Below are 22,248 nucleotides of genomic sequence, written 5' to 3' on the forward strand. Positions count from 1 at the left end.
TTCAAGTATCTATTTATCTTTTATTTATCTTCCCATCTAATTGATTCCATTTTCAGTCGATACTTGGACTGTAAAAGAATGTTTTTGTTTTGTGGTTATGAATTTGAATCATAAGACTGAACAAAGTATGTTAGTATTTTCTGAGGAGGAGGCAATGTAACATTTCATTATAAGTGGATATGAATTAAAACCTTATCAGGAAATGTAGTCATCAAGTTTACATTCCTACTTCAAACTTTATCTAGAAAATTTTGTTCCCTTCTTTCTAAATATTTTTCTCGTCATTTTTCATTTCATCTAGCAGATAGCTACAGCTGTGGTGTTTTTTTTCTTGCAATGATATCTTCTTACATTTGCTTCCCTTGCATTTCTTTATGGCACTTCTACTTTTGAACTGTTAAAATCTACTGGTATGCATTTCCACAGTCCCCTTTTAATTAAAAATCCTTTCTTTTTTTATGTATCTGAGGTCAGCTCTTTTCCCTTTGCATCTCCCAATTAGTTTGTTCTCTCTACATTTGATATTGCTGGTAATGTTTTCCAGCTGCAGTCTAAGGCCATTTTGCTTTTAGAAGCAAAGAGACAATTTAAACATTTATCACATGGTTTAATCAGAAGCTTAGTTTGTCTTGTTTAGAAGGATATTTGTTATTATTCACTTGAGCAGTTAGAATTGCTACCCAGTAGAAAAATATATTTACTGTTGAAATATTTAATTCTATCATTCAAAATGATTCCATGATCAAATAAATTAACCACTGGACCTGCCTCCCTTCCTTTTTTAATATAAATTGTATTAAAAGGGACCTGGTCTAAGAGTTGGGGTTTGTGAACTGTGTTCTTATCATAGTTAATAATTTACTGTGTGATGGTGCACAATTACCTCTGTAGCCCATTTATTTTTTTCTTTTTTTTTTTTTTTTAATGAGCATAAGAGGCTCTGCATGTAAGAACTGCTGTGGCAGTGTCAGTTTTCTTCCATAAATGCCTACGTTTGATGCCAGCCTTGGCTTAAGAAATTCTTGCCTCCTACTGGTCTTTTCCAGGTAGCACTTCAGCTCACCATGTAGAGATCTCCAGAAGCACTGTATGTAAAGCAATGCTGTGAACAGCCTCACTGAATTTATTCATATTAAAAGTAACCCTGTCAAGCCGGGGGAAGGAGGAGTATTTTTAAATGATTAATTTGATGGCCTGGTTTACAGTGCAAACTCAGAAGCTGTCCTGTCAGCATGACTAGGTGGAGGGTGAGATGAGGCAGAAAGTAATGACCTACACTGAAGAAATGAGTGATCAGGGTGGGGCTGGAATCCCTTGATCCAGCTGCATCATGAGGTCCAGCATGTTGTCAAAGAGCACCATCAGGTATTGACATGGGTGAGGTGATTCATTGCTTTCAATGATTGTTGCAGTATGGGTTGTACAGTGACATTTTAAGGGAATGATTTGGCTGTTGTTTTATTTTTGTGTTTAATTTTGGGGTTTTTTTGACAGCTCTTCTGCAACAGAACATCCTTGGCTTGAAAGCAGCCCTAAAGCTTCCCCATCACTCCAGCTTTCAATGGGAAACAGCAGGCCACCGGGAGGTTACCTTGTGCCCTCTGAATTTTCAAACGCCGTGCAAGATGTCTCTCTCTTGTCTCATTTCCAAACTCCAGGACTGCAAGTCGTCACCCTGAGCAGCCTGGAGAACTCACCAGCAGAGCCACAGCAAGAACCTGCTGTCAGTAGCAGTGCCCGGGCCTACCTAAGCTACAGCGGGGGCAACAGGGGCAGTAGCTCCCCCCTAGAGGAGACACAAGCTACTTTCATAGCCAATACTAGTATCTCTCCTAAAACCATGAGCTCATCAGTGGCAAATGCTGAGGACAATAGCTTCTTGACACAAAACTTTCTTACAGTGGCCTCTGGACACAATAGCCAGAACAGTGCGGTTCAGCAGCACCATGGAGGGAACCTACATGCTCAACCGCCTCTTCCAGAGAAAAAGAGGTCCTCAGAAGGCGACCGTTCCTTTACCTCTGTGTCACCTTCTTCCAGTGGCTTCTCTAGCCCCCACAGTGGAAGCACAGTCAGCATCCCCTTCCCAAATGTCCTCCCAGATTTCTCAAAAATGTTAAGCACTTCCCCAGTGCCAGGTAGGTTCTGCATCAGAGAAATGCAAAATACATTAGATTTTATATGAGTTTATAAAAAGCATTTAGGGGATTTTAAAAGTGGGGAGGGAAAAAAAAAAAGCAATTGAATGAAAATGACGTAGAGAACTTGAACATTTGCAGTAAGTGGCACCAGTTCACTGGCACTGGTATTATTCAGAGAACAAGGCTGCAGAATTCTTTCTGCGCTTCTTTTCTGCTTCCGTCAGCCAAGGGCAGTCTGCCTTTTGAACTGCCAAACCACAAGCGAGTCGTTTGGAGTCCAACTTCTTTTCATAAGGGCTGGCTTCTCTCTGCACCTTTCTAGACTTCTGTCAAGAATAGTTAAAAATGTAGAGGTATAGTCGCTGGACCCCAGTGAGAAGCTTTGTATTTAATACAGCTTTATAAATGTAAGAGTTTTTCATATGTTATGGGTTTTGCAAAATGAAACTTCAAGAATGCTTTCAGAATCTTAGTTTACAGTATTTGCTGGTTCTAAAACAGTTTAGAGTTTCTCTAAATTGTCCTTCTAATCATGGGGTTTTTGAATTAAGGTGATTGGAAGTTGGAAAGAAAAGTAAAAAATAATTTTGTATTTAAAAAAATCCTTGATTTTTTTTTTTCCTTTTATTTCACAGAAAACACAACTGATAAACATGTGACCGTGAAATTTGTCCAGGACACATCCAAGTTCTGGTATAAGCCAGATATTTCAAGAGAACAAGGTATTATCACCTGATATGTATGCTGGCATATCCATTCACAGAAAGGCTAGTTGGTGAATTCTCCTTAAACTTTTTTGATGCATACCTGATCTCTAAAAGAAATACAAGCAGAAATATAAAACCAAGAAAGGCCACAGACAACCTCGCTTAATTTCTTTTGTCCAAAGGCTGAATTTGGGAGTGGAGGGCCGTAAAAAATACTCAGTTAATCAGACAAATTATTAGCCTAACTGAACTAACTACGAAGTAATTTAAATCTGCTTGTGGTAGCTACTGCAAATGTACTTTACTGAAAAGCTCCAGGTTTTGGAATAGCAGATATGTGTGATGCAATAGCAAACAACTGTCTGCTTTCAGAAACCTTTTGAGTAGAAGTGTGCTGCTCTGGCATGATACCAGCCATGTGTTTTTCCTTGCACAGGTAAAAGGTTGAAAGGTGCTAAGTATCAGAGAATAATTCATTAGCTAAAAGTCATCATAAAAGCTTTATTATCTACCCGTCATTCTGTAGCTTGAATTTCATTGTCAGCTGCAAGTGACATAGATTATTTCTTAAAGGTCATGAAATAACACTCCCATGGAACAGCATCTGTACAATACAGATATAGTACATCTATATGTAGATATATTATTGAATAAGACGGAGAAAGCTTTTATTATGTATGTGAAAGTGTATACATACGAACTTCTACCTTGTCCCTGCAACAATGCATAAGTAAAGCACGCTGAGTGCTTTGCAAATGCAATTGAGCTGACAGTCCTTGTGTCCATAATCTAATATTCAGCTATACTGAATTGTATTTAATGAGTTATGACAGGATTTTAAACTGGGATTCTTAAAATGCAGTTGTCAAAAAGGAAGAATTACAAATTAGTTCTGCATTGGGAAAGAATTTCACACTAAACCAAAATAGCCTTCAGCTATTGGCAAATGATGAATTGCTGTGTCTCGCTAGTTCATAGTTTCTCAAATGGTGAGGACGCCTCTTGTAATGTAGTGGTAAATATGAGCCCAGAAGAATAAGGATCACAGAAAACGGATCATTAATTCATCTTTGGATGATGTTTTACCGGTCCTTTCACTACAGTCCCCTTTCCTTTGTCAGCTCCCCACCCATAATGAGAACTGAGTCTTTAGACATTAAAAAAAAAAATTCTGACTTGATGCGAGTCCAGAGGAGGGAGTAGATCATAAAGGAAGTTTAAACGTAGCTGCTGGAACAAATGAAAATAAAATCTTCCCAAACTTTAGTATGCCTCTTTTCACCCTACCAAGTAAAATTTCTTTTAAAAACAATTTTAAGATACTGTTGCTGAGGAGGCGGAGCACTTGTTCTTTTTTCATGTGCTTAATGGACTGGTTCTGGGACAAATTATTGCTGTCCCCCTGCGGATTTAGAAGTGTTACACAAGTACTGCTGAATTACAGGGTTTTATATATTTATCCTCCTCTCAACAAGTGACAGGTTATTGTGAAAATAATTGTTTTCTTCATCATCTGACAGATGAATAGAGCAAAATATATACTCATTTGCTTTATTCACTTAAGCAGGAGAGACAATTATAGCTGTATTTTCCCAGTTTTCTGCTACTATTTTTTTCATGGAAAAAAAAATATGTGTGGGTGTGTTTATGATGTAATCATCCTCAGGTCTTGCAAAATATGGCTTCATGCCCCATATGCATAATTTCCATGTTCTGTGTATGCAAACAGTTAAGGACTCTGGGGTCAAATTTGGGCTTTTTCCAGGGTTTCTTTGAAGGCTTGCTGATCGTTAGAAATTCTGGAAACAAACACAAGTATTTCCATAATGTTTAAGGAAAAAAAAGCAAAGTACTAAGGTTTTATTAAAATCAAATTAAGATCAATCATTAGATGAGCCTTTTGTCTTTTTTCAAAGTGAGTTTAATATTTTGGGCTACTAGATTTCAAAGTCTGCAGTAGACTCATGCAAAGCAAGAGCAGTTTACATGCAAATGGTTCCATGTGGGGAGGACTTCATATCACACTTCCAGTAGAGATCACAGAGTATATATGTAAAATATTTTAATGCTTGGACAGTCAAAGAACAAATACTCACTTACATCCCTTCCCTTGCTTTAAAGGTAGTAAGATTGAGACTGCTTTGCAAGGACAGAAACTTGGTTGTGGATGAAAACATATCTGCTCTGCCTGTTGAAACTGCATAGGAAAAGAAAATCAGTGTTGTGTAGTGAGCCTGGGAATTACAGGCTGTGCTCTCTGTCATGCTTCTAACAAGTTGGCAAAACGTAAGCAGGAATCAACTTGCTCTTGCACTACTTGTAGGAATCCTGGTGAGACCTGCGTGTCCTTCTTAGTTTAAAAATCAGTAGGGATCTGTACTTCAGCCTTCTCTTGAAATAAGTATCTGTGAGATTTGCACAAGATGTTTCCACTTAGATCCCCCAAATATGCTTTATTGTATTCTGTTCTACAGCAATGGAGACAGAGAAAAGGATTTTATTCGCTTTAGTCTCCTCACTTATGTGCTTTTTGGGTCTATGCATTTTTCTGGAACTATTTTTCTCTCTCTTTCCCGGAATCCCTTGCAGCCATTGCTGTTCTCAAGGACAAGGAACCTGGGTCATTCATTGTTCGAGACAGTCATTCTTTCCGGGGAGCCTATGGGCTAGCAATGAAGGTTGCTACACCACCTCCTTCTGTGCTGCAGTTAAACAAGAAAGGTACTGTATGCCCTCTGTCTATTATTTAACAAGCCATACACAGTAGGAAGTCCTTATTACTGGGCAATAATCTGGAGGAATCTCCTCTCATCTGGGAAGTGCAACTTGAATTGCACCATTTGGTGGCTCCATTGTGGCTCCATTTGGTACATTGTTAAATGAGACTGGATAAGATGTCTGTTGTACTTTACCGTCATGGCTTGTAAATGTATGTTCATAATGGCTGTGCATGTATTGTACCTTATCAACCTAATAGAAAACCAGTGTCATCTCAGTAATGGGTCCTCCCTAGCAATCAGAAGCATTTGATCCGCATACCACCACGTAAAGCTTTTGCTTGGCTGGAAGGTTGAATATTTTTGTTTTGAGACAGTTCTTGGGTTTAGATATAAATCTGAGGAGGTTCCACAAGGAAAGATGGTAGCTGTGTAAAAGAAGTGATGAAATACACCTACTCTCCCAGCTCCGGTGCCTCCATGTATAACTTGTGCCTGATAGTTATGAAGGGTAAAATGAGAAGAACATATAGAAAGCATTAATCAATGTATGGAAACTAAGCAGCCAGTATCTGTAGTGTTCTTGGCTCCATTTGTGCTACTGCAAGGGTAGTGGAGTAGTTTTCATTGCTGCTGTTTTCCTTTTACAAAGCTTATTATGTTTCATTAGTACATGCTGCCTGGTGAGGTAAGCAACTGAGATGATAGGAAAGCAGTGATTCTTACTGTCGTGTTTATGGAAGTATGGTTTTGTCTGGTTTTGGTTGGTTGGTACCAGGCTGTTGGTTGTTTGGGGTTTTTTTAAGATTTCATGCTTATTCTGGGGTAAGGTTGGCAGTCCACCTCTATTACAATAACACTTCCAAATTCTGTACGCTTAATCTTGAGCCAATTTCTAATAAAAATTTGCCATGTAATCCTTCTTTTATTGCCAAGCAACATCAGCAGAACCACTGCAATGTCTTATTTAGTGAAGACAACAGGGGTGCACTGGTGTGGTGATAGCAACAGCAAGGAGGCAAATGGGAGTGGCTGTAGGCGTTTTTTTATCATCAGACCAGTGAAGACCAAGAAGACATGAAAGTTCAAATGCTACTAGCTTTTAAGAGCCAGTTTATTTCAGTTGTACCACAGGCAAGTGGTAGTAAGAGAAAATTTTAGTCGAGACTGTAGCATTCTTCCACTTCACGCTCTGTGATATTTGGCTTTTTTGGTTCCCTCTGTTCCATCCCAGAAGGTACAAATTTGTTCAATCTCCCATGGGGTTTCTTGTTCCAGACTTCCCCTTCCCACATACCCTTGTAATCACTTATTTTTAATATTGTGAGAGCATAACGGCAAACAGTAAGCTGTTTGAAAAGGTGATCTTTGCAATATTTGCTTGTATCGAAGTTTTTGCTGTCCAGATTAATGTGTTCATCTGTATTAGCCTGAAAGTCAACCCTTGATGGGAGACTGGACTGATGGGCCGAGACCAATGGTATGAGGTTCAACAAGGCCAAGTGCCGGGTCCTGCACTTGGGTCACAACAACCCCATGCAGCACTATGGGATTAGGGCGGAGTGGCTTGAAAGCTGCTCGGCAGAAAAGGACCAGGGGGTGTTGGTGGACAGCTGGCTGAATATGAGACAGCAGTGTGCCCAGGTGACCAAGAAGGCCAACAGTATCCTGGCCTGTATCAGGAATAGTGTGGTGAGCAGGACTAGGGAAGTGATCATCCCCCTGTACTCGGCACTGGTGAGGCCCCATCTCGAGTACTGCATTCAGTTTTGGGCCCCTCACTACAAGAAGGACAGTGAAGTTTTAGAGCGTGTCCAGAGAAGGGCTACAAAGCTGGTGAAGGGTCTGGAGGACAAATCTTATGAGGAACGACTGAGGGAACTGGGGTTGTTTAGCCTGGAGAAGAGGAGACCTTATCACCCTCTACAACTACCTGAAAGGAGGTTTTAGAGAGATGGGAGCTGACCTCTTCTCCCTGGTGACAAGTGATAGGACAAGAGGAAATGGGTTCAAGTTATGTCAGGGGAGGTTTAGATAGAATATTAGGAAACACTTTTTCACTGAAAGGGTTATTAAACATTGGAATAGGCTGCCCAGGGAGATGGTGAATTCACCATCCCTGGAGGTGTTTAAAAAAAGGGTAGATGTGGTACCTAGGGACATGGTTTAGAAGTGTTATTTTGTCAGGGTAGGTTAATGGTTGGACTTGATGATCTTAAAGGTTCCTTCCAACCTCAGCAACTTAGAATTCTGCCGGGCAGAAATTCAAGTTCTTCTAATGATTCTATGTCATGTGTTCCCTGGACTGTGGCTGATAGATCAGAGTCGAAGGGAGCATTTGTGTTTGTGTCTCTTTTGTTAGGGTTTGAATGGTTGGGTAGCTTTGTCCCATTACTATGAAACAACCCTCTAATTACTTGGAGAGAGATTCAGTTTGTAGTCAGATGTGAAATACTGTGAACCAGTTTTTCAAGAAATGAAGTTGTTTTAATTATATGTGTGCATATGTATGTATATGTTTAAAAGAATGCTAAATCTCAAAGGAATTTTTATATGCCTCTTGGACTTTGAATTTCCTCATTACATCCAACTTAACAATTTTGGTGTGTCTTAGGTTCCTGAGAGATAAAAACTGTCATTAAAAATATGATGAAACCTGAGTGTTTCATGTAGTGGGTTAGTTTCAGGAGCAAAGATTTAGCATAAAACTGCAAACATTTTAAAAATTAAAAATTCACTGAAAGACTTGGAATCATTACATTTGCGTAGCTAAATCTTCTATTGTTTTGATCTGGAAAAGATTAAACTATCACTAGAAATCTGAGCGTTTTATCATGCTTTTACTCCCTTGTCATCCCTTGGATGCAAGTTCTTCTAATGGGCAAGTGCATCAGAATTTCCAACCCTTCATTTTCAAAATTTCTGTTCCTGTCTGTAGTTGGGACCATGCTTGGGCATTTTGGACACCAGTATATATTTGGATGTCAGTCACTTACAATTATAAAACCTTTTCCTCTGGTTGTCTAAAGTGAGCTATTCGCTTGTTTGTTTTCTGCAAAATGTTCTTTTTACAACAGCTTGTAACCTTGCAGCAGAGCAGGTCTAATGTATTCTTTGCATGCTGTATGTAAAACATTTGGTGGTGTTGTGGAAAACTGCTTCATAAAGACCTGCTAATTTGTGAGACTGTTGTCTGTTCCTTGCTTCTCTTCATGAGCTTTCTTTTTCTTTTTCCACACAGTTGGAGATTTGTCAAATGAACTTGTAAGGCATTTTCTGATTGAATGCACTCACAAGGGGGTGCGCTTGAAGGGATGCCCAAATGAACCATATTTTGGTAAGTACTATGCATCACAGGGACACAGAAAATGGAAACAGTTTGCATTTGCCAGAGCAGTTTTATAGACTTGGATGCAGTGCAAATGTGAGAATGCTTTGAGAGTCCTGATGATTTCTGTAGGAAATTTTAAGGTTATAGAAGCCTTGTATGCATTTACCTTAAGTATATGTGCAGGGCACTCTAGCACAGATGCACATGACCAAGCTTCAATTGGTCAAGTTTGCCACTACCAATGCCACTGCAGACAGCTGTGCTAGATGACTTTTACAGGCCTTATTGATTCAGGACCTTTGCCTTTTTTTGTCCTGTGCTATATTTATACTGTATACTAACTGGCTAAAATGTCACCAGAGTGGGACGTTCACATCAGCCTACCTAATGTAATATGATGAAAGCGTATTACCTTTTGTGGCAAACAGCCAAACACCTACCTAGCTGCTCACTCATTTGCCCTTCTCAGTGGGGCAGGAGGGGAAAATAGGATAAGAAAGCTCATGGGTCGAGATAAAGACAGGGAGGTTGTTAACCAGTTACTGCTGTGGCCAAAAGAGACTCAACTTGGGGAAAATAAATTTTATTTTTTAAATCTTTTTATTTTTTTTAATTAAAATCGATATTCAGGTAGTGAGAAACAAAGACAAACATTAAAATAACATTTTTCCTTCCCCTTTTCCCAGATCAACTTCACTGCTTCCCCCCCAACTCCTCACCCCCACCACAGCCAGTGCAGGAGGGGGAGGGGGGCAATGGTCATTACAAAATTCTCTCCGCTGCTCCATCCCTCTCCCACTTTTTCCCTGCTGAGGTGTGGGCTTTCCCCATGGGCTGCCATACTTCAGGAAAAAAAATCCATTTCAGCATGCGCTTTCTGTGGGCCACAGTTCCTTCAGGAAACATCTGTCTGTTCCAATGTGAGGTCCTCCACAGGCTGCAGATTAGGGGATGTCACCTTGAGTGTCTGGAGCACCTCCTCCTCCTCCTGCTCTGACCATGGTGTTCCCTTTGCTGTGTCTCACCTTTTTGTTCTCTTTTTGTCTCTGTGCAGCCTTTTCTGCCCTTTCTTACATATGCTTTCCCAGAGACATCTCACCCATGGCTCGGTGGTGCCCTGCAGTGGGTCTGCTGGAGCCGGCTGTGTCCGGCATGGGGCAGCCCCTGGCCTCTTCCCACAGAGGTCACCCTGCAGTTCTCTCACCCCCTGCTACCAGCCTTGTCATATACACCCAGTGCACCTGTTAAAGGCTCATGTGTCATAAAATGAACAAGTGTAAAATGACAAATCCTATTTGAAGTAAAGGTGGATTGAATTTTTTTCAGTGTTTGGCGTGAGACTTATTTCAATTAAGAATTTTTAGCCTAGTCCTACCTTGATCTTGAAGTACCTGTTTATGGCACATATGTAGCCCTACTAATCATTTAGTTTGAGCATCTCCTAATCTTTCAATGTATACAGCCTCAAAACTGCTTTGCTAAGTAGGTGGGCAAGCACAATCACATGGTTGTATGGATAAGACAATGAAGGACTCATAGTATCAGTTGGTCTTTCTGTTTCTGTAAGACCCTTGTAGAATTGGGTCATCTTTCCATTTCAAAGAAATTTTTGATGGGCTCTAAAAATGAGGTTGGTTTTGGTTGAACTGTGATTTTTCTCAAGTACATGGTTATAATGTTCAATGTTTGTTAGTAAATGGGATCAAAGGATGGCATTTGGTACAAACAGAATGATGAATATTACACCTTCCTCTCACTCCTTATAGTCTGACATGCTAATGTTAAGGATGACTAATGTTTAATTATTTTAATTACTCCAAGTCCAAATGACAAAAGTGCCTTTGAATAGAAAAGAAGAATAATAGAGAATGCAACACACATCACTGCCATATTGAATAGAGAAGTTTTTATCTAGATCATCTTTTATACTTTTAAAAGCAGAAACAAGAGGTGTGTGTAGACAAAGCACTAGACAGTGGAGACTAGGTGGCCAGGAGGCAGAACTCCTCGCTCTTTCTCTGCCTCATCACATAGTGTTGACCCCTTGTTCTATTACCATCTTTGTAATATTTTACTACATTTAATGTATCAGAAGTTAAGAGCATTGAAAGGAATTTACTGACTTCCATATGTTACTGTTTTTGTTATTTTTGTTCTTTCTCCATTTGAAGCAAGGCCATTTAGGTTAGTATTAGGGAAAGAGAGTGTATGATTGTGATTAATGAGTTCAAGTACATCTAACTGGTACAGTGTTGGGAAACATGAATACACTAAAGTTGACCAAAGAAAGTCTTGGCTTAGGTGCCAAGAGAATTTTTTTTTAGAGGACAATGTGGGGAGGCCCCCTGGTCTATAAAATACTTGAGAGCCAACATAACTGTTAAGCATAACTGTTGTCCACCAACTTAACTGTGCATCTCTTGTTACTCTTCTGACTACAGGGAGTTTGACAGCTCTTGTGTATCAGCATTCCATCACTCCACTGGCATTGCCCTGCAAGCTCCTGATCCCAGACAGAGGTATGCTTGTTAAAGTACAGAAGAGATATACCCAGCCAAACGCTGCTTCAAAGTGCCAGGGTCTGAAGGCAGGTGAACATGTCACAAGTCGAGAATTAAGCAAGAATACACAGAGAAGGAAGCTGTGTTTTAAAAGAGGTTCTTCAGTAATGTTGATGGCTATTATCCAACCTGTAGTTGTGAGCACAATAGTATTCTAGTAATATTCCGGTCATAAACATATAGGCGTCATGGAAATCTGCACAGTAATCTTAGCATGTAGGAAGACAAATGTACTTCTCAAACATAAAATTATGCCCATGTATGGTTTGATGTAAGGTCTGGGTGACAAAAGGGCTTTAGGGAAGGCAAGTAGGTAAAGAACAGAAGGTGCCTGAGTGTGACACTGGAAGGAAGGAAGTAGCAGCTTACACAGGTCCAAATATTGTTTAAGTAAAGGATCAAAAAGCCTGTGTTGCATCATGGGACTGTAATTCTGATTTTGGTTATGGTGATTCCATAAACGACTCTAAGACAACAGCAAAATGTAGCTATACTTGCCCATAATTCAGTTGTCTGTTACTCTCCCACGCGAAGTTAACACCAGATGTATTATTGAAATGTTAAACATTCTTGTGGTTTTCTACTGAACTCTTTAAACTTTTGTTAAAGGCCATATGTCAGTGTTCAAACACAGCATTTGAATTATGCAAATACATTAATGAAACCATGTTAGCACAAAAACATGCTATGGTAGATGTGACCAGAGATCTCTTTATATGGCAAACCAATGTGGTAGGTGGGCTTGTTCTCCTTATCCTCCTCACCTAAAATGGAAAGCTCCTTCTGTTCTGGCAGAGGTGCAGGACAAACATTTGCTGTGTCCTGAATAAACATACCGCAGTGAAATTATATTTTGGATTTATTTTTGAATCCAATATGATTACACATTTTAAGATGATCTTCTGTGGTTAATGATTCTGGACACAGTGCATAGACTATGGATATCTCTAAACATGTGAATACTGTTAAACACTGTATTACTGCTCTCTTCCTCATTTGAATGTATTCAAAGACAGCATGCGTCATGTTTAATACACCAGTGAGATCTTTTTACATGTATTTCTATAACTGAAATAACATACTGACGGACAGTTTTCTCGCTAATTTTAACAGAAGATGGGGAAGCAAACATTCCACTGCTGTCTTTAATAATTCAGATGTTTGTTTTCTACTTAAGTATGAAGAAAGAAGGATTATGTTGTCATCTTCTGAATCAAAGTACAATTAATTGATTTCATTGTAGAAACACAAGGTCTTCACACATAAATTAGTGTAAATTTTACAAATTAAATGAGGTAATTGAAATTGCATTGTTTAAAAAAATTTTGAGGTAGTGAGGGAATATAGCTATTGGTATTGTTTTACTGTGATATGTGTCCCTGCAGCATATGCTATGTAGTTATGTCTTTTACTGTCAGAAAATAAAGGTTGAGCATCCCTCCTGCAGCACTGGAGGCAAAAAAACTGATGCAGCACAAAACCCACATGAATGACTATAGTTGCAGATACAAGATTGTTTCATATTTCTAGCCAAGAGTTGTCCAGTAGATGAGATCACAGTTACAAAAGCTAAACTCGTACTTGACCATGTGCCTTGATTTGTTGATTCAAGTCCAGACAAGACATGGACAGTGTTTTCTGTTTGCAGATCCCTTGGATGAGATAGCAGAAACTTCTCCACAAACTGCTGCAAACTCAGCAGCGGAGCTTCTCAAACAGGGTGCAGGTCTGTTAAACATTTTCCTTGCATTTGACTGTCACCAAATTTTGTATCTTACAGGCCGGGAGCAGCTGAAGCTTAGACTGGGCTGAAGGATGTTTAAAGGGAGCAGTTAAATTTAGAGCACTGTGTAGAAGTGTAAAGGGCACTGTGAGGATATGTACCAAGTTCTTTCTGTTTTCTGCAACCAGCTCCTAGGTTCTACAACCCTTTGTTTGCTTTCCAGTCATGTCTCCTATGAGAATATGAAGTACACATATGTTGGTTCCAGCACAGTAATTTTTAAGCAGTGACATTGCTTTCATAACTGATGAACTTAGAGAAGATATTTCAACCTGTGGTTGCAGAGGTTCATGAACTATGTCTGAGGTCTGCAAAAGGCAACTAAGGAAAGTGTTCAGTAGGGTTAAATTCTCAGCATAGGGATCCATACCACTGGAAAATGCTTCCCATCCCAACAATCTGAAAAAAAAAGAAAAATTAAAAAAAAAAATTGCCCCGTGTTTCGCTTGATGCTCCATGTTGTTAGGAAATGTCCAGTGTCTTTTCCATTGGATGCTGTTTTATGGATTCTCATGCATACTGCAGCACCCATTCTGGCAAGTTAAGTTGTTACTGTGAGTTCATTAATGTGACAGAATAACCCTGACAAGATTCCTTCCAAATGATGTGATGCTATGCATTGGTACCGTCTGTATCGCCCTCAAATAGAGGTATTTGCAGCAGCTGTGTAGAAACATGCTCTGCTTCTTATCTGCTTTGTTTGTGTGCAGCTGACCCAGAGACAGCTAGTGAAATAGCCTGTCTGAAAAGTGTGGTGGTGCCCTAAACCAAGCCTAACCATGGTGCTCTGAGTACCCCTTTGTAACCTTAATACTGTCCTTAGTAGAAATGCAGCCAATGTGGTATTTCACTGTACAGTGGGCATGCCTAGGGGATCCTGTCCAGGCCCTCCCATGGTCCCTTGTTTTCAGGCTGCTGTCAATTCTCTCCAGGATCTGCCTGTCCACCGGTTAGTCCCATTAGAGCAGGAGACTACACTACATTTGCCACTCTCCTTTGAGTTTAGCCTGCCACTGGAGCTGCAAGCAAAAACGTTGCAGCCAAGCATGCTTTTATCCTTATAATGCTGCCTCATTGCCTTTACCCGTTTTAGGGCACTTCTGAAGGGGTCAGTTGCCAAGCTGGAGAGCGTTGCTGCTTGCTTGTGGGGCAATCTGCTTTGACTTAAAAATTTGAAGTACCACTTTGAGTGCTGTAATCAAGGAGGAATGTGTGGCTGAGGCAATAGCAGGCCTTTGCGAGGCTGTGCCAGGAGTAAGCACGTGTTGGTTGGTCTTTCTGTCTGCCAGTGCTGGTGGTGTTTGTTGTGGCCAACAGGGGGAAAAAAGGAGTAGAGTGAATTTTTGTAGAACTTTCCCTCTTGAAAACCCAGCAAAAGGGTCATGTGTTGTCTTGTGAAAAATATTAGTTTCTTCTTGCTGAGGCAATGCTTTTCAAAGAAAAAGAAATAATTCTTACTTCAGTTGGGGCAGTAGTCATATAGCTTCTTCTGAGGGCTGTTGCATCATGGATCATTTAGGGAGCTTAGTACATTTGGGTTTTCCCTGTTCTGTTGTTGTTGTTTTTGTTTTTAAACAAGGGTTCGGAACCTGAATAGATAAATTAGCTAGGAGAGATTCTCAGAGTTGTTTTTTTTTTTTTTCTTGATACGTCATTCGTCACTGATTTTCCATGTTTCAGAAGTCCCTCTCTAGTCAGAGAGACATTCAGGTTGTGGAGTTCAACACTGAAGTGCAGATGCAGAACACGTAAATTGTTTCTTTTCCAACTATCTGAGCTTGTGTGAGCACCTGCAGTTTACTCAAAGCAGATGCACTTTTTCCCTGCCCTGCTTTACCCCACTGTTCTCCCACTCCACAAGCAAAAAAATGAAGATGTGTTTTCCTAGAATGATCATTTTTATAGCTGTCTGAAAAACCTAATGAGCATTTACAATTACATTATCTAAATGCAGAAGCTGACCAGAAATCCTTTGCTTCCTAAAGAGTGACAATTGAAAACTAGAAACGATACAGAGAAGTGGCTTTTCCCTAGAACAGACCTTGCTTTATTAACCTTCCTGTTTGGCAGCAAAATGTTCTGCCCCAAATAAATCCCAGTTTTTCATATTTGTTTCCACTAATACAGTGAAGGGACTAAGGATTCTGAACAAAGCATGTTCCTAGTCTCAAAATAGCAGAGGCTACTGAAAATGGCCACATTGTGTAGCTGTTGGTGGTAGTGTGGACATGACTACAAAATGCCACCTGTAGACGATGAGAGCAGCAGCATTGCAGGGCAGCGGCACTGCACGAAAGACACAGATGTCTTCCTTTTGTTCTAGCCTTGAGTATGGTTTCTGTGGCATTGCTGTCATTTGATACCACATCAGACCATGCATCATGTTCTTAAATGAGAAATCTTTCAGCCTTTCTCATTACCTTTCCTTTCCTATAATCTCCTTTTTAAGCTGATCTTTTTACACTTTCCAAAACTTTTGAAGAAGGTTCCATATATTATTTTTTGTGCTACAGAAGTAAAGGAATCTACTGTATTTGGCGACTGCTTTTGAACTATCACATTGAGGGCAATCTAGACAAAATGCTTGGCTGTTTCATTTAGAAAATAAAACGGAACACAGTCTGTTGACACCAATGCAATGTGTGGCAGAAGAGGAAGGGAAACCTTTCATCTGTGTCTCAGAAGTGGTGGAGTGTGACTGTGAAACAAGGCAAGCTTTCTGTGGTGGGAAAGGCTCATGGGATAATGAAGAGCTTTAGATCTGTACCAAATATACAGAGTAATGATATGAGGAGAGCTTATGGTTTGGAATGTTACTTAAAATTTTGCATAGAGGTGACAGAAAGCTGTTCAGTGAGGAAGGCCTCATTGAACTTGCCCTTCATCATCCTTCTCTGCATGAATGGTATAGTAATTGATTCAATAACCTTGAAGTTATTGAATGGTTATTGGAATTATCACACCAATGTACAAATATATTGGGAAATTTTACACTTACAAACCAAACAAATCAAATCTCTGGATCCCTTCTTTCACTAACAGACTCCAGAGCTTGAAGTTATTGGGCTGATCATCATGCTGGAATCAAACTTACGCTTATGCAGTCTTTAACTGTATGATTGCTTGTTGTTTTGAAAGTGTCAATGTCTAGCTGTTTATTTTATGTAGATAGTCGTAGGAGAAATCTTTAGTCAGATTACAGAATAGCCATATGAAAAGAGAATAAATAAAAATTCATAAATGAATTAGTTTAAATTTAATCTTTGCTTTCATAGTAAGGTTGGCAAGCCAAGCTGAACTGATAAACAAATGAAATATTAGCATGGTAACTTGCATGTGTCAGCTGCCAGAGTTGTAAATTCTGTCCTGGATACCTGCACAAATGTGTTTACCAAAACACAAAATCTGTTGATACCGGTGTTCAGCTATGGATGTGTTTAATCATTCTTGCTTGTGCTGTAGAATAAGACTAAAAGGGCTTTTCAGTTTCAAAAATGTTCTTAATCTGCTTTGTAAATTTGACTTTATACCACAATACCAAAGTATTTAAGCATGTGAATAATTCTATTAATACTGCATAATAGTAATAATTGAGTATGATGTCATATGACACTGTTACCATGTATTACTATGTAGTATTATACAGTACTATAGTACTACTATATAATGCTATATAATAGTAATACTTATTTTCCTAGTGCTCACTGCAGTTTTGATATGAGATCAGGTAAAAAATTTAACTGTTGGGTAGCCTTAGAAGCCAATTAGATTCTATTTTATAGAGCTACTTCAGAAGTTACTAATATTTCTAGGAGAGGACTAGGGCTTTTAAAAGTAAGTGCATGCTGAGGTAAAGAATAGACCTTAAAATACATGTCAGTAATTTTTCTCAATGTGCAAGTTGTTTTGTTTGCCCTAAAATCGCTAAACATATGAACAAGTATGGAATTCATGAGAAGTGAGCTTTGCAGCAACCCTCAATCCTTTGTGGGGTGAAAACATTCTTGTCTTGCCAAACAAGTGAATGGTTTCCTTTGAATATAGCTTAAATACCATTTGAAAGAGTAAAATGTGTGAACATATTCTGCAAAAATGTGTATTTTTTTTATTGGCTGCTGTAATTGAACTTAAACGCGAAATATCCGTATTCTTTCCCCTCAGGAATACCTCTGCTGTAGTAGTACCTATGAGTGGCCTCTCTCTCTGCTGCTGCTGTCTTGTATTTGTTTAAATTTCAGGGTCTTTGGGTAATAGATACAGTCATTGGCTTAAATATAAAGGTATTAAAATCAAAGGGACAGAAAAGGCCTATGACCTCCAAAATTATAGTGTTAAAACTATGAAACAGTGGTACAAGGTACAAGTTTGGTAGTTTGCTGCCAGCCTTCCCTGTTTGCTTTACAAAGATGGAAAAGTTTTTTTGTTTGCTTTTGTTCGGAAGATAACTGTTTGCTTGCTCTTGGGTAATGACCTCTCAAAGTCTTTCCCTTCTTTCATTACAGCATGTAACGTTTGGTACCTGAACTCGGTGGAGATGGAGTCCCTTACGGGCTACCAGGCAGTACAGAAAGCCTTGAGCCTAACTCTGATACAAGATCCTTCTCCCATCTCAACCATTGTCCATTTCAAGGTGTCTGCACAGGGAATCACGTTGACAGATAATCAAAGAAAGTAAGCACAAGAATAGCCAGTCTTGTCCCCAACAAGTGTTGGCTGCTGTGTATTTGATTTTCCTAGTTACGTTCTGCAGTCTGTGTCTCAGAGGATAATAGGATTGTGAGCTGTCTGCAGAACTGGAGAGTGAATGTTTTAAGCTATGGACATTACTTCCACATGGCACCTTTTACCTCTGGAAGGTCACTTTGCCATGGCATTTTTGCACTGTTGTTATTTCTTATAGAAAGGGTAAGTAATGGCTTTGCCAGCATTTGATATTCAAACTATTTAATGAAATAATTTATCTTCATGGTATCTTTCACCAGTATCACTGAACAGAGTTGGCCTTTGCAGACACTGTGAATCTCCAATATTTGAAATAGTGCTTTGGGTAGCCTGTAAAATACTACAATAAAAAGTTAGTTTATATTTCCTTTGTACTGAATGCTATTAAGGATATTACAAAGTTTTGAGATTTGAAAACTGAATAACAAAGGAGGGACAACAGGAATTCATTATAGGTTTAAAATAAAGTGGCAGACTTCTTTATTTCATGGGGTCTGCAAGTATTTATAGCAGATCAAGGGCAAAACCTTAAATTATAATGCCTAGGAGTGCTTATATTTTGAAACTTGATATAATTAAATTATTCACAAGTTCCAAAAGTTGCATTTGCCACTGACAGTATCCAAGTGGACAGTTTTTAGAAAAAATCCATTTTATTCTTCTAGTTCTTTTTCTTAGCTTGAGGGTCAGTTTTCTTTTGGTTCAAAAACTTGACATTACTATTCTAAATATGGATTTATTTGCTTGAAGCAGTTCAGGTAGCTTTCAAAGTCACTCAGGTAGAAAAAAGAATGTATCATCATTATTAAATTTAGATTAAATAGAACTTATTTTTCAGATCTGTTTATTGTTTAAATTTTTAAGCATCTTAACTATTCCTAAAACTTGGTTTGTTTCTTCTTATCCAGACTCTTTTTTCGGCGACATTATCCAGTCAACAGTGTTATTTTCTGTGCTTTGGATCCACAGGACAGAAAGTAAGGAAAACAAGCAGTATTTCTGATAGGTTGTTTATATTGTTGATCCACAAAGAAAAAACTAACATAGATTTCATTTTTATTTCTTCTTTTTTTTTTTTTTTTACTGCTTTCTTAATGGACAACAAGATGGATGAAAGATGGCCTTTCTGCAAAGTAAGTGGACACCTGTCTGAGTCTCTTTTAATTGAATGTTTTAGGAATATCATTACAGTGATCGGTTTCTTACTGTTCTAAATTATCTTTGTCAGAGATGTAGAAGGGAAAGCAGCTGTTCAGAGACATAAGTCTCTTTGCCCACTGTAATTAGACTGCAGTTACTTCATTTGCACCTCTGCAAGTCAGGGCCTAATTATGTGATGGTGGGATTTCTGGAGGGAAAGGTAACATTGTTTATTTATGTTGCAGGTCTGTGATTTGACTAAAGTTTCAGAAATAAAAGCAGAACCATTTGCTACTCAATTTTGTTTCCACTTGTGCAGCAACACTAACACAAGCTTACTTGTCTAATTTAGACTGATAGCTTTAAAAAAAAAATCCCCCACAGGGCACATAGATGAAAACACTCTTAGTAATATTAGTGTGTGGTGTAAACATATAATTACCAGTGGGTTGCAAAGTGTTTTCTGTAGAAGGCAAATGTCATTGTCCCCTTTTTACCAAAAGGAAAAACCTAAACAGACAGTGCTCAGGCACTGGTTTCTGGAAAGGAACAGAAATAGATGGCTTAAGTCCTACTTCCAGTACTTTGTCCACTGAGATGTGTGGCCCTCAAATCCTCTCGAGGCAATTCCTGACACATCACACCACACACCCCCAAAGGTAGGTAAGAGAACATCAGTATTGGATCAATTTAAATATATCCCCAGGGCCACCACCATGTCTCTGACAGCAAACAGTACAGGATTCAGTATAGACAGAGTAGAAGGAAGGGTAAAGTCTCCTTCCCTGATTCTGGCCATTGTGAGCCGCTCAGGAGCTCCCAGCTTGGCTGGTGCATCTGGACCACTCTGTTTAGCAGTCACACAGGACCTTATCCATCAGAACAGATGAAGTCTGATTTGTCCTTTTGGTGCTTTATGAAATGAGGCAGTGCCTTTCTGTCTTTCCTCTGATATACTGTGATTTTTGCCATTTGCAGAGTGTTTGGGTTCGTTGCCAGGAAGCAAGGCAGTGCCACAGACAACATATGCCACCTATTTGCAGAGCACGATCCAGAGCAACCTGCCAGTGCCATTGTGAACTTTGTATCAAAGGTCATGATCGGATCCCAGAAGAAGATCTAATACCTTTCCATCCTTGACTCAGACCGCTTTACTGACTTCACTGAAGGAAAGCACTGTGAGAGGGAGAAAACCTATTCAGCAGCAACGTCTGAACCTTGTCATTCCCAAGAAGGAAAGCAGAGGATGGTCCATCTGCATTGTGTTTGCAAGAGTTCAGCCTTTTCTTTGAAGATGCCTCTGACTTAATAAAGCATTATTTCTTTGTTTTTATATCAAAGGACAAAGCAAAAGAAGCTGGGTGCCACCCAAACCCATGTAGCCCATACCTGAATGAAGCATAAATTAAAAACTTTTCTCCTGAAGGTTTTCTAGTATATATTCACATGCTGTTTCTCATCATTTATTGGAGCAGAAATACTCACTAGGCTGTGCTACTTTTTTGTGCTGAAAATTTTTTATATAACCTCCACAAAGACACTTGCCATAGTTGCATCAATGGTAGCTATAGGCCTTGCAAACATGCTCTTAAGAGAATGATAGTCTGAGGAAGACTATTTGCTCTTCCCTTCGTCTTTATGTGATCAGTGATGGGAACTGAATGGAGAAAGGGGAAGATGTATGTGTAGAGAAGGTTTGTGCAAGTTGATTTCTGATAAGAAAGGAGCAGCAATGTGAAATACTCAGGGAGATTGCTCTGTATTTAATGTTAAGAAGGCTGGGCTGTTCTAGTTTGAAAAAATTTAAATAGGGGAGAGGTGGCAGAAGAAAAAAAAAGGTTGCGTGGAAATCTATTCTGTAATTGGTTTTTTTGTATTCGTGTCTTTTTATACAGAGAACTAAGCAGGGAAGGTTCTGTATTTTAATAATTACAGGATACAAATGAGGGAAAAGCAAAGAAGAAAATTTTATAATTTATATATTTTTACCTGTGCCTGATTATTTATAGTAGATCTCAGATCTTGATATGTCATATGGATATTCTTGAACTAGACTGTTGTTGAGCTTTGCCTCTTTAGTGCTATTTTGCATAAGTAAAAGTGTGTATAGCCTGTGCCTTGCTATAGACAAGAGTCTCATATTTTGACTTTTGTCTTACAGTGACAAGATACTTCCCATTTCCTGTCTCTGCAATACTCTTTTGATAGTAACACTACCTAATACATAATTATATTTGTGGATTCTTTTGACCCCCATTATATAGGAGTTTGGGGATTTCTTGGCTTTTTTTTATCTATAGAAACTATTTTTGGTTTATGTTTTTTTAATAATTCCTTGAGTCAGGAAATCCAAAAGGGAATGGAATTTATTTTGTTACTCTGTCCCATTTCGGAGAGCATTTATGTCATGATTTCTACAACCATCACACATATCTGTGTATCTTTCTAAACACATTGGTATTTTAAATGCATAACAAAGTGCTAGCTTTACAGAGGATTGATACAGAAGGTTACATTGGAAACCTTCACCAGGAGAGTAAGCTGCTGAGGTCTACTGTGTAATTCCCATTTACTCCAAAAAGAGTAGTACTAGACCCCCGTCTCAGAACTGATGGTAATAAAGCAGCTTCAGCGTGACAGTGCTGAAAAGTTTCATTGCCTCTATTTCTTTGATGTGTGGCCGTCAACATTATATTAATAACCTGAGGAATAAAATAACATGCTGAATTCAGCATACTGATGCATGAGGCACTGGATTAACTAGTAACTGTACCCACTTGGAGGATTTAATTCTTTCATCCATTTTTACTAAATAATGGTTAAATGGAATGGGAAACTCTGGTTGAGCTATATGGTAAGAAGGTTCCACCAATTTGAACTACGTTTGTCCTGTCTAAATTATGATCTGTTTTTAATTAATAGCTCTCTTCCTATTTCCTAAAGTATTAGGACCACTGAAACCTTATTCAGTGACCATAGCCAAAGTGTTACCAAATTATTTGGTTAACTATGAATTTTGTATAAATAACTTTATACTTTTTAAAAGGAAGGAGGTGGGGAAGAGAGGAAGAGAGAAGAAAGATGTGAAGTTTAATCTATTTGGACCAGGAAGTGGTGTATTAGTAGCAGTGGGTGTTGGATGTGCG

At 39.0% G+C, this 22,248-nt stretch overlaps 1 protein-coding gene across 1 annotated transcript in view; it reads left to right on the plus strand.

The window, feature by feature from the left end:
• The window catches only part of TNS3 (tensin 3), a 125,950-nt gene extending 104,804 nt beyond the window's left edge, over positions 1–21,146 (plus strand). Inside the window, exons 18-27 of the mRNA XM_082479079.1 lie at positions 1,495–2,138; positions 2,777–2,863; positions 5,438–5,569; positions 8,807–8,902; positions 11,338–11,415; positions 13,106–13,183; positions 17,743–17,911; positions 18,871–18,939; positions 19,069–19,095; positions 20,081–21,146. Coding sequence (XP_082335205.1) covers positions 1,495–2,138; positions 2,777–2,863; positions 5,438–5,569; positions 8,807–8,902; positions 11,338–11,415; positions 13,106–13,183; positions 17,743–17,911; positions 18,871–18,939; positions 19,069–19,095; positions 20,081–20,225 — 1,525 coding nt within the window. The 3' untranslated portion in view covers positions 20,226–21,146. The remainder of the gene's footprint in view (positions 1–1,494; positions 2,139–2,776; positions 2,864–5,437; positions 5,570–8,806; positions 8,903–11,337; positions 11,416–13,105; positions 13,184–17,742; positions 17,912–18,870; positions 18,940–19,068; positions 19,096–20,080) is intronic.
• Positions 21,147–22,248: the final 1,102 nt, after the last annotated feature.

Source organism: Vanellus vanellus, assembly GCF_965231255.1.
Source record: "Vanellus vanellus genome assembly, chromosome: 2".
Lineage (NCBI taxonomy): Eukaryota > Metazoa > Chordata > Aves > Charadriiformes > Charadriidae > Vanellus > Vanellus vanellus.